Source organism: Dasypus novemcinctus, chromosome 3, assembly GCF_030445035.2.
Source record: "Dasypus novemcinctus isolate mDasNov1 chromosome 3, mDasNov1.1.hap2, whole genome shotgun sequence".
In the NCBI taxonomy this organism is placed as follows: Eukaryota; Metazoa; Chordata; class Mammalia; order Cingulata; family Dasypodidae; genus Dasypus; species Dasypus novemcinctus.
Window position 1 is genome coordinate 180,387,837 of NC_080675.1, and position 15,276 is coordinate 180,403,112.

The 15,276-nt window shown below is 41.8% G+C and overlaps 1 protein-coding gene across 4 annotated transcripts in view; it reads left to right on the forward strand.

Moving 5' to 3' along the window:
* Positions 1 to 15,276, forward strand: part of GABRB3 (gamma-aminobutyric acid type A receptor subunit beta3) — a 230,996-nt gene that overhangs the window by 184,502 nt on the left and 31,218 nt on the right. For all 4 annotated transcript variants that reach the window (XR_009185252.2, XR_009185251.1, XM_058294816.2 and 1 more), the window contains exons 5-6: positions 8,539 to 8,621; positions 11,434 to 11,571. Coding sequence is in view for 2 of the 4 variants with exons in the window: in XM_058294816.2 (XP_058150799.1) it covers positions 8,539 to 8,621; positions 11,434 to 11,571 (221 nt within the window). In the remaining 2 variants the exon portion in view is untranslated. The remainder of the gene's footprint in view (positions 1 to 8,538; positions 8,622 to 11,433; positions 11,572 to 15,276) is intronic.

Sequence of the window (15,276 nt, forward strand, 5' to 3'; positions counted from 1 at the left end):
GGAAGCAATCTCCTTATTTGATTGTAGTTGTAGTTGTAATCAGCCATAAGTGCATTTAGTTTATTGATGACTTAAATACATGAAATATTTTCATGGTGACAATCTGGCCATTGCTTGCTTACCCAAACAACCAGACAGCACTATCTAGTAAAGTTGACACATGAACTTAGCCATTATACTCACCGTGAACCACAATTTGCACTTTTTTAGTTTAAGGTAGTTATTCAGCAAACTAATTGTTAATGAGATGGCTGACCTTATATTACTTTTTATATATCAAAAACTAGAAATAGATTTTGTTAATTCATCTCTATTTATAAGATCATTATAAAATTTCACCTGTAAATGTGATATAATAACTTCCTACCTCGATCTGTCTTTGAATTCCTGGGGGAAATCTTCCTTTATCATTAGGAGGGTGTTTTTGTATTCCACAGAGCTCTTTGGGACTCTTTCCAGCTCTAAGAATCCATCTTTTATAGTCCTCTTCCATCCCTTTACTCCTCCAGGTGATGGAGAGATGGATCCCCTGTTCAAGAGTATCCTACATGACTCTATGCCCTCCATTTTCTCCATGTAACTCATGTCTGGACCACAGGAAATGTGCCCATATTCCAAGTCTAATTGGCTGATTTCCATTCAATCTTCTCTCTCTCTTGCCAACTCAAGGCTACTTAACTTTCCCAGTCCTCCCCTTGTGTCCCACTTGGAAGGAGCCAAACTTCATGAGAATGGGTAGGAACTGTCCCAAAAAATCTCTTCTCAAGTTCCTTCTCTCTCCTATTTTGATTTCTGTCAACAACCGTGACTTCTCTAAAGATCCCCAAAACCATAAAACAATTCACTTAAATTTCTCTGGTATATTATTCAATGGGGAGGTGGTATTACAGGGCCCTCTTACAAGTTTCTTTGGTATGTACCATATAGATTGGGTTAAATATATTAACAGATTCTATTTGTCTATGGATTTCTCTTGTGTTTTGTCAAAGATGTCTCTCTTTTTTCTATGTTTTAAAAAGGTTATATTTTATGGGAAATATCTGTTCTTCAAAGGGCTAATATTCCTTCCATTATTTGAAGCATTTACCCATAAATATATATTTCATATTCAATCTTTTTGGAAGTAATTTTATATAATATATATAATCTCAATTCCTGCTATACTTGTGGATCTCTTCAGGTTTTCTTCTTAGATCAGTCTTAGAAAATGTCCTTTTGATTTGGACTTCTAATTTTTCATTTACTTGTGTATTGACTGCACTTATATTTTTAAACTCCTGAGAACATATTATGTTCTCTCTTCCATTTATAGTTTTGTACAGTAGCATCAAAAGATCTTTGTTCTATTTATATTTTAAAAGAGCTAGACTTTGATTTTACATCATAAAACTATTAATTAATTCCTTCTATCTTTATAAATATCCTCTTCCCCTTGCTTTTAAAATACTGGTTTATTGTTTCAAGTTTAATTTTAATTTGTTGATTGGTATGCTTTGTTTGTTTTTGTTCCTTTTGTCTAATAAATGTTATATACCTGTTTTCTGTCTTCTGAATCTATCAATTTCTCTGTTTTTAAAATCTTGTCTTCTTCTGCCTTTGGGAAAATTTAACCAGTTGCCATCTTCTCGATACTCACAGTGTTGTCCTCAGGCACACCTGGGGGTATCATCTGGGAAATTCAGAATTTCAGACCACCTCAATCAGACTGCTATTTTTTTTATTAAAGCAGTTATCAAGTTTACAGAAAAAATTATGCAGAAAGCAGAGTTCCCATTAGAATCTGCATTTTAACAAAATCTCCCAATGACTTGTGTGCTTGAAGTTCAAGAAGCCATCCACGTCATTAAATGATTTTCAACAGGTCAATTCTACTGTTTGTTCTTCAGTACCCCTAGCTGAGGGTCCTTCTATTCTCTTCTCAGTTTAACTGCTGCTTCTACGCATCTCTGCCTTCATGTCAAGCTGTTTCCTTCTGTCTCCTTGTTCTCCCATCCATTCATACCTTTTCACCTTCAGATATATCTCTTCTGAATTTTTCAACATTCATTTTCTATACTTCCATAACTTTCCAGAGAACATTTCTTCGTTTTATTCCAAATGTTTATCCTTAGACGGCACAGATCCATTGAAACAAAGTGATTTTCTAATGGCATATTGATATGATACTCTTGGCCTCTTCAACTCTCAGATTGGAAGCTTTAGCCTCTAAGGTATACATTCTGAAGATCAGGCTAATGAACTCAATTTGTAATGCCTAATTGGCATTCATTTAGGACAGGTCTTCCCTCAGATTGATGGTTTAACTGATGAGGCCATGGAATCAGGCACAGTGTGTGCTACTTTGAATAGGGGTAATAACATCTTCCATGGCTGTATTCATGACTTTCAAGCCCTATGGATATCTGACTTTAGCTGGGATGGCTTACCTTAGCGCCTATGGGTCCCTAGAATTTGTCCCCACTCCCCAGTTTTGTGCTGGGAGTTGTGTTCTCTAAAGCTTTTGAGAGCAAGAAGGAGAGGGAGAGAAAAGAGGAAGAGCTGGTAGGTTAGAGATTAGGAACACAGCTCTCATTCTGTCTGGTTCAGAGCTATTTTTCTAGCTCTGTCCAATGGAAATTGCTGTGGTAATGGAAATGTTCTACTATGTCTGCACCAATATGGTGGCCACCAGTAGAAGACTCAGAATGTGACTAGTGTACCTGGGGAACTGAATTTTTAATGGTTTTTCATTTTCTTTTTTTTTTTAAGATTTATTTATTTATTTAGTTCCCCCCCTCCCCCGGTTGTCTGTTCTCTGTGTCTATTTGCTGCCTCTTGTTTCTTTGTCTGCTTCTGTTGTCGTCAGCGGCACGGGAAGTGTGGGCGGCGCCATTCCTGGGCAGGCTGCACTTTCTTTCGCACTGGGCGGCTCTCCTTACAGGGCACACTCCTTGCGCGTGGGGCTCCCCTACGAGGGGGACACCCCTGCGTGGCAGGGCACTCCTTGCGTGCATCAGCACCGCGCATGGGCCAGCTCCACACGGGTCAAGGCGGCCCAGGGATTGAACTGCAGACCTCCCATGTGGTAGACGGACACCCTAACCACTGGGCCAAGTCCGTTTCCCCTTCATTTTCTTATTTACAATTTAAAAATGAATAGTCACATGTGATTAATTGCTATTATATAAGAAGACATGGGTCTGGATTGTGAAATTCCAAGTGCCATAATTAGATGCAGATGTTTGGGGTGAGGCAAAGTGCTTTCCTCATTCTTTCTACCTCCCCCAGAGGGTTGAGCTGCTGGTGTTACCTTCAAGGACCTCCTGGCAGGTGCACTAAGGTCCAGCATAAACTTTTTTCTTATTTTCGGTTTTCAGAGTTGTTGCCATTTTGGCCTTTGTGTGGTTTTCTCTTAAGAGATTGACAATTCGGAGGGCTTGTCTAGTTTGCCAGATGTGACTATTCATTTCACAAAGATTATAGTCGTATAATGATAGTGAACTTAAACAAAGAAATAGATACTCCTAATTCAGCAAAATGATATCTACTAAGGGCTTTGCTATCTTAATAAATAATAAATATCCTAATCTTAATAATATCCTAATAAAAGCCAGGTTGTAATTTGTATTTATTAAAATAATTTATCCTTTTCTACCTGTGAAGTTGCTTGTATTGATCATTGTATCAGTTACCTAGTGCCTCTGCAGTGTTGTGTAACAACAGCTATAAAGCCTCAATGTCATAGAATGTGTTCATTGCACTTTTCTGGGTGGTTAATGAACATCTCTGCTGATCCTAACTGGCTTGCTCACAGCCAGAAGGTGAGTAGCCCATTACCTGCTCTAGGCTGGTCTGGACTGGGATGAGTGGGCACCTTGGTCCTGCTTCCTGTGTCCCCTAGTCCCCTTCTAGACTTGTTTGGGCACATGAGAAGGCCAAAAAGACAGAATGCCTTTGGGGGGCCTAAGCTTGGGAGTGGCCCACTTTCACTTCCACACATTCTGTCAGGCACAGCAAATCACCACCAGACGGAGATTCAAGGGGTGGGCCAAGGGATGCCCTCTTTAGTGAAAAGAATTACAAAAGAATTGCAAATGAGAGTGCATTCCAGGAAAGGAGGAAGAAAGGCTGCTGCTAATGCAATCAAATGTCCACAACAAGTTTCCCGACCAACTTCCTCAAAGAGTCTGCATAGGAAGGGCGGGTGGACAGTTCTGTGAATGTATTTTCTTATATATTTTGTGAAACAAATTATATATTTTGTGAAACAAAACATAACAAAAAATCAGGATAACTTAAAAGTTGGCCCATGTCCTGGCCCTTCTCCACATTGAATAATGAGCACTTGCTTTAGAAGAATGGTCCATTTGAATTATTTGAATTAGGTGTTCAACCCCAGCATCTGAGTGCCTGTTCCTGGAGAAATGGTAGAAGCCTCTGTCACTCAATGTGCTTGGCATCTAGGGAACCAACAAAGAAGATGAGTATGATTACTACAGAGCACTAGAAAGCGGTGAACTGGTTGCCTGCAAACAGTACCCTAGGTGGCCATTGCCCAGAGTTCTTAGATGTTTGGGCATTCCAAGGGCAAGCCTGTATCCATGCAGAATTCATTGTTAATTGTCTCCTGGGCCCTGTGAATTTAACAAGATTGTAAACAGAGGCAGAACCCTCCGAAATGCAGGAGGCTGCATTTCTCCATGACCCTCACTAAGTTGAAACTGTTAAAGCTTGAGGGAGGGCAACGTGGGCATACTAAATTTTCAAGCCTACAATGTTTTGAGAGAGACCACTCAACCTTGAAAACAGAGGGCATCTAATCCAAGCATTACTACCAATGGACACAGGGGGTCAGTGACCATGTAAGGCCAAGCTACTGGGGGAGTGCCTGGTAGAAGGCAGGTGTTCCTGCTCATGCTTACTGTTAGAGGTTTGCAATAATTAGCAAGCTGTACCTCAGTTTCCCCTGATATGCATTGGGAAAAAGGTAAGCCCCCTCCCCCGTGTGGCACTTTCCCACTGGTTAAACAAGGGAACCCCATAGAGACAGGAGTAAAGGGAGATAGAGATCTTCACCATGTGCATATCAGAGGGAGATGGAGACCTTTACTACCTCTACCTGCATATCAGAGGTATGACAGAAAACTTCACTATTTACAAACCCTTTAAAACCTTACAGCTCAAAAGGAACGTCTGCTCCTGCAGCATTCCAAGAAGCCAGACTCCCTCAACCCCCTCCCATTACCTCACTCAGACCCTCAAACCTCCTCCCACTACCATTTCCCCACCTAGGAAAGTTCTGTATAAATTCAAGTTCCCCCCTAACAGGAGTGGGCTGAAGTCTCTCTTCAGACCCCCACCATGCTGGTGAGGGGCCTGAAGTCTGTTCTTCAGATCCCCTCCATTGGGAGAGCTTCGCAATAAATAAATTCTTTGCTTATGGTCAATCAGTCTGCGTGTCCCAGTAAGAGCCATATTTTCTCCAACACTTATATTTGGGGATGAAAGCCAAGGAGGTCTAAGCTACCTCCTTTCTCTTTCCACCTTTTGCTTCTTGGTTACACCTGGTCCCCATATGCATTTGCTCAGTAAGTATTTTCAGGCACCTTCTGTGCATGGACGCTGTTCTGGGCATTGAGGAGCTGGTGTGAACAGGGAAGACAGCCGCTGCTCTCCTGCACTCACCCGGGGCTGGCTAGGGCACAACAAATCAACAAATGGATGGACGTGACAACTGTAGATGGTTCTAAGTATGATGAAACATGAAAATGGAGTAATGGGAGGAGAGATATCTGGGGGCTGGGATACTATAGTTCTAGAAGGCCTCTCTGAGCAAGCTGGTCATGGAAGGAGACCATCCTCCTCAGGTCAGCCAGGGGCGTAAGAATCCATATGCACATTGAACACCAAAATCTCTCTTCTGTGAATTGACAGTGAATCTAAAGAGGCAATTAGGGAAAGAAATTGTGTGCATTTACCCCATGATTTGCTGTGAGTGTGAAACTCAGACTCAGCTCACATTCAACCCTTCACCAGCAACACTGGTATGAGTGCTTTTATATCTTGGCTGGCCACCAGTGGACATTTCGGGCAAAGCTTGTGGCAATAAGTCATATTTCTGACCATCTAACAGCCACATTTCCACAGTAGCCCCTGCCAGGTGGTCTGGGAAGGAACCTGTATTTCCAAGTATTTCTTCCCTGTGAAGAAGAGTAATGAATGGACGTTTCTACTTTATTCTACAAGTAAATAGGTAAAAGGCTCCACTTAATGGCTGGTGTTGTACTGGAATGAGAGTAATGACTCTACTTTGGGAAAACATAGGAGTTGCCTTTGTGAGAAGGGGACCTCTCACCTGTTCTTTTTACTTCGTGTTCCCCTTCCAAAGACCCCTGTGAAACAGTATAGAATGTCACAAAAAGCATAAGCTTGACATATATGCTGTCCCCAATTAGGGCGGGTGTGCATTTGTGTGTGTGGTTAAGTGTGGTATTAGGAAATGCATAAGAATACAAACAATATGAAAGAGTAATCCCTATTATGGACTCAGTTCAGGTGAATAGGTATTCAGGAATAATTTAAACTATTGAATACTTCCAGTAAAGGTCTTCCTCTCTTCTTGACAAAAATTCATATTTTTAGCAGAACATTATGCTAATCTTACATCATAATCATCTTTTATGGATGTTGGGTTGTCAATCTGCTATAGAACCTGTCAGAATTTAAAGCAGTGAGACTGGTATTTCAACTGGCCAGACTATCAGAGGATAGAGAAAAATATACCAAAATGCTGTGTATTGAGTTTGGATTATGGAATATAATGCACTTCCTAGAATGATAGCTGGAAGCGTTATTGCACTTGGGAAGGACACAATTCTCCCGGTGGTATGGATCTTAGAATGCATGTATACATGGCACATGCATGATACTGGGTATGAATAAATTTAGCACTTGCTAAAAGTGTTGATGTTTACCCTCACTGCTCTCCTCAGTCACTGAAAAGTAGACGTTTCCTCAACTTGTGTCTTAACCAGATGCTAACAGGAGGACCTGTTTTACACCCTTATTCCCTTAGCACCTGGGCTTAGGTTAAAGGAGATGAGCCTTCAAAGCCAAGCTTATGCCTGGTACAGGTGTTTTGGTTAAGATCTGCTGCCTGATAGCAGCAGAGCTACTCACATAGCCTGGAGTGGGAGTAGGTTTGTCATGAATATTCACATGGAGCAATATCCAGAGGAAGCTGGAAGTCTTCCAGAAAGATGGAACCTGGAGGATGTTGTGGATGCAAGATGAAGAAGGATTTTCGAAGAAGGGCCCTTCTCTCTTCATCCTTTTGACCCACCATTGAATGGGTTTAACCAAGACTGCCAGTGGCACAATGCCCTTGTGCAATAGGAGCCGGGCAGCACACTCCCTGCAAGGGTGTCCCCTGTGCCGTAGCTGCTGCTCTCTGCTCTTCTCCTTCTGGTCTCACCACGGCAACTCTTCAGCCATCTACTCTGCCTTTTCTCAACTTTCGTTATGCTTTTCTAAACTTGTCTCTCGCAGGTCCAGCTCCCACTGGTATCTTTACAATCTAATTCATTTTCACAAAAGACAATCCTTTGTGGCTCCACTCTGCCTTTTACCTCAGACCACATCATAGATGCCTGACCAGCTGATGGTTGGCTGTTCTTGAAGCTGAAATCTATCCCAAGCCAGTCACCTTGAGAAAGATGATATTCTAGGGAATTCTAACACTTTTAAAAGGTGGCCCAAAGGTCTAAATTTCAAAAGTGGCCTTGGGGACATTGGTTTCCCTGAGAGAAGGCTGTAGAGAATAGAAAATGGACTTGATATGCCCAGAAGTGTTGTCTCTCAATGTGCGGTGGGCTTTACCACTGGATGGTGGAGGTGTGACTGTATTTGGGCCATGATATAAATTCTTACCATGGCTGTACCTGGGCCCATGAAAAACTAACCTTCCTAGTTATTATTCATAATCAATAACACAGAAGCCAAAACTCTCTTTGAAAATATAGGTGATCTCATAGCAAAAAACTCTGGAGTGTTAGAATTCAGCCAAACAGACAACTAAAGTAAAACGGCACAAGCAGAAGCTTGGTTTAGAGTTCCTAAGTGCAGCCTGTGGATCCATAGCTAACTTTGACCCTTCCCGTGGAAAGCCAAAGAATTGGAATCTTAACTAATCAAGATTGTTCCCATATGTAAATTTTGTTCTGTACTATAAAGTTTAGAGAGCTATAGACAAGGGGGCAGAACAAAACTTGAAGATGGGGCGTCATCAAAACCCCTTCCTTTGCCCTTGATTAGCCAAGGTCAACAAGTCCCAGGGACTGCTTTTTATAGGATTTGAAGTCATATGGTTGTGGGTTTTTTGTGTATTTTTCATGAAGCTCGTGAAAGCAGTTTCTTATTCATTCAAGTGTCTCAGTACATATTGTGAAGTATCTTTAGTCCAGGTGTACTTTGGGGAAGGGGTTGTTTATCTAGAGGCAGTTTTCCCTGCTCTGTTTCTTAGCCCATCCTTAATATCTTCCTTCCCTCTATGTATTTTAGAATCACCACGACAGCAGCGTGCATGATGGACCTGAGAAGATATCCCCTGGATGAACAGAACTGCACCCTGGAAATTGAAAGCTGTGTGTATCTACATCTGCATTTCCTTTCCATCCATTTTGCTTTTTGAGCTTTATTGTGATTATTCAGAATCTTTTGCCAAGCCATGTATAGTTTGGTTGATGTAGTTTTCTTAAAGATTTGAGGTTTAAACCTCCATTCATAAATTTTACTGTCATAAAAAAGAGAGAGGCAGAGATGAGACTCACTGTGGAGGAGCTCTACATCCTAACCAGATTAAGAGCATCAGTTTGCTTTGCTGAAATGGTCCATTCAGTGAGAAGAGAGTAAACACTGAGATGCAGTTTTCTTATAATGTGCTTCATCACGCATGAGTGGCTATGCTGCGGGGACCCGGGCAGCCAGAGTAAAACTCATTTCCCGTAAGGAACTCAGCTCTACGAGCAAGCTATTTCTGCATCTCGGCAATTTTCTTCAATTTGAGAAGCCTTCTGATGCTTTATTGATAATTCAGCATTGAATACTCCTATGTGAGCGTAAGAGTTGCATCTATATCATGTGACAAACAAATGTCCCATCTGCTCCCCAAACTACATCTCCCAGCATATGGGGTGATGCTTTGTTGTTGTTGTTATTGTTGTTTATCTTACTATTTCATAGCCTGTGTCATCATTAGTCTTGAGTGGATTCAGGCTTGTCCATTCTTACACTGAATTTTTTTGGTGGCTAATGACTTTGCACTGTCACTTGGTGCAGTTGTGTTGAGAAGTGAGTGTGTCTTTGTGAATAAACATATTGAGAAGTCACACTGGTAACAGGCCAGCGTCTAGAGCAGCACTGTGTGCCCCTTACTTCCACACCTTCGTCATGGTTACCTTTTCTGAGAGATGTGCTTTGAAGGGAAGTAAGGGATATGAAATCATGACAAATGATGAATAGTTGAATCATTGGGGGTATTGAACAAGGAGGCAGTAGGCTTTGGAGAAAGATGAAGACTGTTTTCCTAGAGCTGAAGGACTTAGATTCTGGGTGATGGGTGAGCACAATGTGGACTAGTGAATGAAAATTGAGGAAGGCAAATTTCGGGTCTATGTAAGGAAGAATCTTTTATTCCAATTGTCTAAATATGTAATGAGTGGTCTCTAAAACTATGGATTCTGTCTGATCCGAGGTGGATGGCTGGCAAGCAGTTCTGTTGTAAAATATTCTCTAGGAGGGTGTGAGATCCTTGTCCACTTGGAGGATCTGTGGGTAAAGCACCTGCGTGGAACACAAGGTTCTCCTCATGGTGACCTGACTACACACACCTCTGTATTGGGAATGGTAAAAAAAAGAAAAGAATAGTCACTTCAAGCTTGAGGGTAAATTCATTCATCCACTAAGTCATCCACCAAATGCCTGCATGAGGGCACTGTTGTAAGCACAGGGATACAGAGAGAAGGTAAACCAAATGCCTACCCTCGTGGAACTCAGGGTCCAGAGGAGAGGACAGGAAACAAAGGGGCCAAATGAGGAGTGATAAATCCTCTGATGAACATAAAAGGAGAACAGGTGATTGTGGGGTTGCTCATTCAGCAGGACTCTTGGAGAGGGCCTTGAGGAGATGCAAATGTGGGAGGAGTGAATGCTGAGGAGACTTGGAGGACAAGGAGCCTGGGCCCAGCGTGCTGGTCTGAGAAGCAACGTGAGGTCTGGTGGGTTGAGCTGGGGTAAATGAGAGGTGTGGATGTGTTGAGAATGTACACCCGAGCCAGTCCTGTTAGTTCTTGAGGTCCCTGTGGGCTTTGTTTTTGCTAAACTTAATGTGAGGCATATTTGAGGGTTTTAAGCAGAGAGGTGATGCGGTAAAATGTGTTTTATTAAGTAACATCAGGGCTGCTGGCTGGAGAAGAGAATACAAGGAAGTCAGAGGGAAGAGCAGAGACAGAGGGTGGGACCCCCAGTGCTCCAGGTGCAGGGGGGGATCAGACCAGAGACGTAGCATAAACAGTGCAGACCCACCTCCCCACGGCTCAGGACCACTTGTTTGTCTAGTGTCAAATATCAAACGTGTCCCTCTTTGTTGTATTACCTGCTCAAATTGTTAAGAAGTCTGTTATCTTGAGATGATCTGTGTTTTAATTGTCCTTGATGGTAAAGGTGGCCTAATCCTTTAGCAGATTCCTGGGTTGTGGCAGGTAATATCAACTTCATAGGTCATGTTAGCCATCTGCAAGAAGCATTGATTAATTACCCAGGGGGTGCATGGTGCTATATGAAGAGTTGGGTTTGGAGCAGCTATATCTGGCTGATGACCACTTTCCGATGAGACCACCTATGAAATCTCTTGGGCCCCATATTGTCCCAGATAAAGGCATTTATAAGCCTTATGGTCAGGAATGACCACCTGGGGTAACCATCCTACAATGCTGAGAAGATCGCTCTTCTGTGAGAGCTTTTCATCTTAGCCAGCCTGGATGGGTTAAGCTGGTCCTCAGTGTTTTAATTTTTGTCACTTTTGAGGGGACTTTGAGGGGACTTGCTTTCCAGAATTCATACTTGAGTTCTCATTTTCTGATGCAACCATTTCTACACGATGACCAGGCAAGCTCTAAAAGTCACGCTTTACCAACAGAACTCTGAGTGCCCCAGCTCCTCAATGTCTTACCACCAGTTTGGTGAAAATCAAACAGCAGAGTTTGATAGGAATATCTGAAGGGGAGTCCTCTAATGACACTTATGACAGAAAAGCAAACCTACTTCAAATTTAGGAAAGCTGTCCCTTCCATTCTACTAATAAAAGTTCCTTTAAGCTTGCATTTATACAAAATAGAAGTATCAGGAGGGATGGGATGACTTCCTATGTCCTGTGTTCCTGCTTCTCTCTCCTGGCAGATGGCTACACCACGGACGACATAGAGTTCTACTGGCGAGGTGGAGACAAGGCTGTAACTGGAGTCGAAAGGATTGAGCTCCCCCAGTTCTCCATAGTGGAGCACCGCCTGGTCTCCAGGAATGTGGTCTTTGCCACAGGTGAGTCCTGCCTCTGCTCATGTATCATCCCTCTCCACACTGCCAAGGGGGCACTGGCCATGCTAGCCCAGATAGTCTGCTCATGAAACTCAAAATTAATGACTTGCTGCATTAGGTTGTCTAAAGAACTGTGACAATTCATCATGAAGCATACATCCCTTTTCGCCATAGCTAAAGGAGACCCATAGGTTTTGATGGATCAGCTGAGAAGGACATGCTCTCTCAAGCTAGTTATTGAAAAGTTAAGAGTGAGGGAGGGGAAGCAGATTTGGCTCAACTGATAGAGTGTCTGCCTACCATATGGGAGGTCCAGGGTTCAAACCCAGGGTCTCCTACTCATGTGATGAGCTGGTCCGTGTGCAGTGCTGATGCATGCAAGGAGTGCCGTGCATTGCAGGAGTGTCCCCCATGTAGGGGAGCCCCATGCACAAGGAGCGTGCCCCACAAAGAGAGCCATCCTGTGTGAAAAAAGTATAGCCTGCCCAGGAGTGGCACCACACACACACAGAGCTGATGCAGCAAGATGATGTAACAAAAGGAGACACAGATCCCCAGTGCTGCTGACAAGAATGCAAGTGGACACAGAAGAACACATGGTGAATGGACACAAAGAGCAGACAACGGGGCTGGGGGTGGGAGAAATTAAAAAAAAAAAGAGCGAGGGAGAATTTAGCCAGTTGATGTTTAATGACATGAAACCTTTGTCTTTGGGCAGCCAAGAGGACCTTTATGGTCCTTGGAGACAGGAAGGAAGGCGAGAGAAGAAAGTCATAAGTTGGGTCCCTTAAGTTGTGGTGGAGACTTTTGCCACAATGGTACTCTTCTCGCCCCAGAAGTAGATGCCTTTTTACACTACTGTGAGAGCAGTCAGCACCCGTGTTCCTGGGACTTGGGCCCTACTCTCAAGGAATTAGACATCTGCAGTTAAGGCTGCCTTTTTAGGACAAGGCCATCTTTTTCTGGCATTCTCTGGTTTAAGGTTACCTTCACTGTCATCTTTGGTTCAACTCTCTAAAGACTGATAAGATGTCTTCTGTTCTTCTTTCTGCTCTTGCTATATTTTTACTAAACTGCGACCATGTATGTTTGCTTTCAATGTAGCTTTTTATTTTTCCTGAATGAAGTTTATTGTAATTGAGATAAATACAAGTGCTTTGTAACCCCTGAGGCATGATGAAGAATGCAAAGTCTGGGTTGAAAATGCTAAGTGACAATTGAGCTGGGTCTCTCCCCCACCTTGACTTTCTCCTGAAGTTTAAACAACCAATGGGTAGAAAACAGCCCCATTCTGTGGTCACATTCCTGAAACCCCTGGCCTGCGATGTTGGTGAGAGACCCTAGCCACCTCTCCCCCATGGCTTGCCTAACTCCCATGTAAATAATTAGGATGACAAATGACTCATCTCTAAAGTCCCTGTCAATGAGCATCTGTGTCACCCCTTCTCTACACTCCTATGTTATGGAGGAAGAATATTTTTATGGAGATTTCTAGTAACAGATATTCGTATTTTAGGACTCCAAATTGCTAATCAAAAGCCTTGGAGTTGCTTAATCCAACACCCAGGAGTCTTCTATGGCAAGAAATGCACCTTCTGCCTTCCATTTCATTCTACTTGTTTCTGCCAAGTTGACTACCATTCAGTATCATTTTCATCAACCCATTACCCAGCTCCAAAATGTTTGGCAGCTTCCCTTTGCTTGCATCAAGGAACCCAAGACCCCCACCTGTATCCAAGTCTAGCTCCAACCTCTTAGCTCACAAGCTTCCCCAACATGAAACCTTCATGACAGTTGTGACATTTAGCTCTTTCTCCATATCAGTCTCTTCTGCATTCTGGCAGAAGAATTTTGCTCTTCTTATATCCCCCATTTGATGTTTTCTTCTCCTTACTTTCTACCCAAATTCTGATCATTCATCTCTCTTTAGCCTCCCTTGAGCACTTCTGCCCATTGTCTTTTCCCTTGGGAGAGCTTTGAATTACACCCTGACTATGTCATAATTGGCATGTATTATTATTCTCATTCTGATGTATGCCAGGAACCCAATAAAAACCTTTTGAATCAGTGTACTTGCTTATGGCCATTTGCTCATGGTTCCCAAAACCTCTCAAACCCCAAGTACAGATTGTCCTTGAAGTTCAAATAGAGAAGAGAAAAAATAAATTATTTTTCTTAGGCACATTGTATACCATTCACCATTTAAATCTATTGGATTTCTTGGAAAGTCTTGAGACCATTACCAATATGCCTTCTTTATCCAGAACTATAACTTTTAGTGAAATAGTTTCTAAATAAGTACTCAGATTATGCTTTGGCACTTACAATCAATAGGATTAAGCCAAATCTCAACACATGCATGGGAAAAGCTTTCCAAGAAAGAGAAGAGGAGAGGTCAAATTGTAAAAGGTTCTAGGACTGCAAAGAGAAAGAATGGCAGAGGGGATTCTTTCCTTTCTAACACCTTGCCATTACTTAGATTTGAAATTGAGAGGCATTTCCTTTATGCTGTAATCATTTAATTGGAGAATGTATTTACTATATGTTTTAGTTTGTTAAAAGCTGCTGGGAGCAATATACCAGAAATGGGTTGGCTTTTATAATGGAAATTTATTAGTCTAAAAGCTTACTATTCTAAGACCATGAAAGTGTCCAAATCAAGGCATCATCAGGATATTCTTTTTTCCTGAACTGCAGCTGTGGGCAATCAGGCATGTGGCAGTGTCCTCTCCTGTCTTCGTTCTTCTCTGAGTCTTGTTGCCTTCAGCTTCCAGCTGCTCCATCTGTGACTTCTCTTTCCCTTGCGTTTGTCAACTTCTGGAGGCTTCTTTCTGTCTCTGCAGCCTTTGTGTGTGGCTTTTAATTCCTCTATTTATAAAGGACTCCAGTAAGAGGATTAAGACCCACCCTGGGTCACATTCTACTGAAGTAATATAATCAAAAGGAAGGCCCTTTAACTGAATCTTATCAAAAGGTCCATCTATAATAGGTTTACATGCACAGGAATGGATTAACTTTAAAAACAAGATTTTCTGGAGTCCACAAAAGACTCAAACGGCCACACTATAGCTGATAGCAGTAGAACTTTCAAATTTCTACTTAATATGATCTACTCCTTCTCTATAAGATCCATTAGGAAATTATGGTTGAATTTCCAAAAATACAGACGATGTAATTTAAAAGTGTGGACAGATGTCCAGTTCCTCTCATTTCTTTTGTCTGAAATCTGAAAAGATATTGGGGGTATGAAAATTTCTCTTTAAAAAATAGTTAATAAAGTTTTACATCACCAGTTGCTGGTTAGTGAAATTAAAAACAAAGACTGAAGCAGGTATCTCAAGGCAAACTGATCCTAATGCCTGAAGATTATGTGAGAATTTTAATTGTCAAAGCTCAATTGTTAGATCTTCTTATAGGCTCTAATTAATTTTAACAAGCGTCCTAGGAAGCCTTAGAATATTTCTCATACTTTATTTTTTTAGTAACAAGATTTACTAAACTCTCAATAATTTTATAAACTCTCAGTAATTTTTATAGCTGTTTTGTATGTACACACACACACAAATAAAAATATATAAATGTACAGCTAAGTAAATTACCAGAGAGTTAACAATCATGTAACTATTATCAGGCAAAGAAGTAGAATGTTGTCAAAGAAATCCCTCTTCCTGTCATTAATTCCCTCCATCCCAAGAAAACCACTGTTAA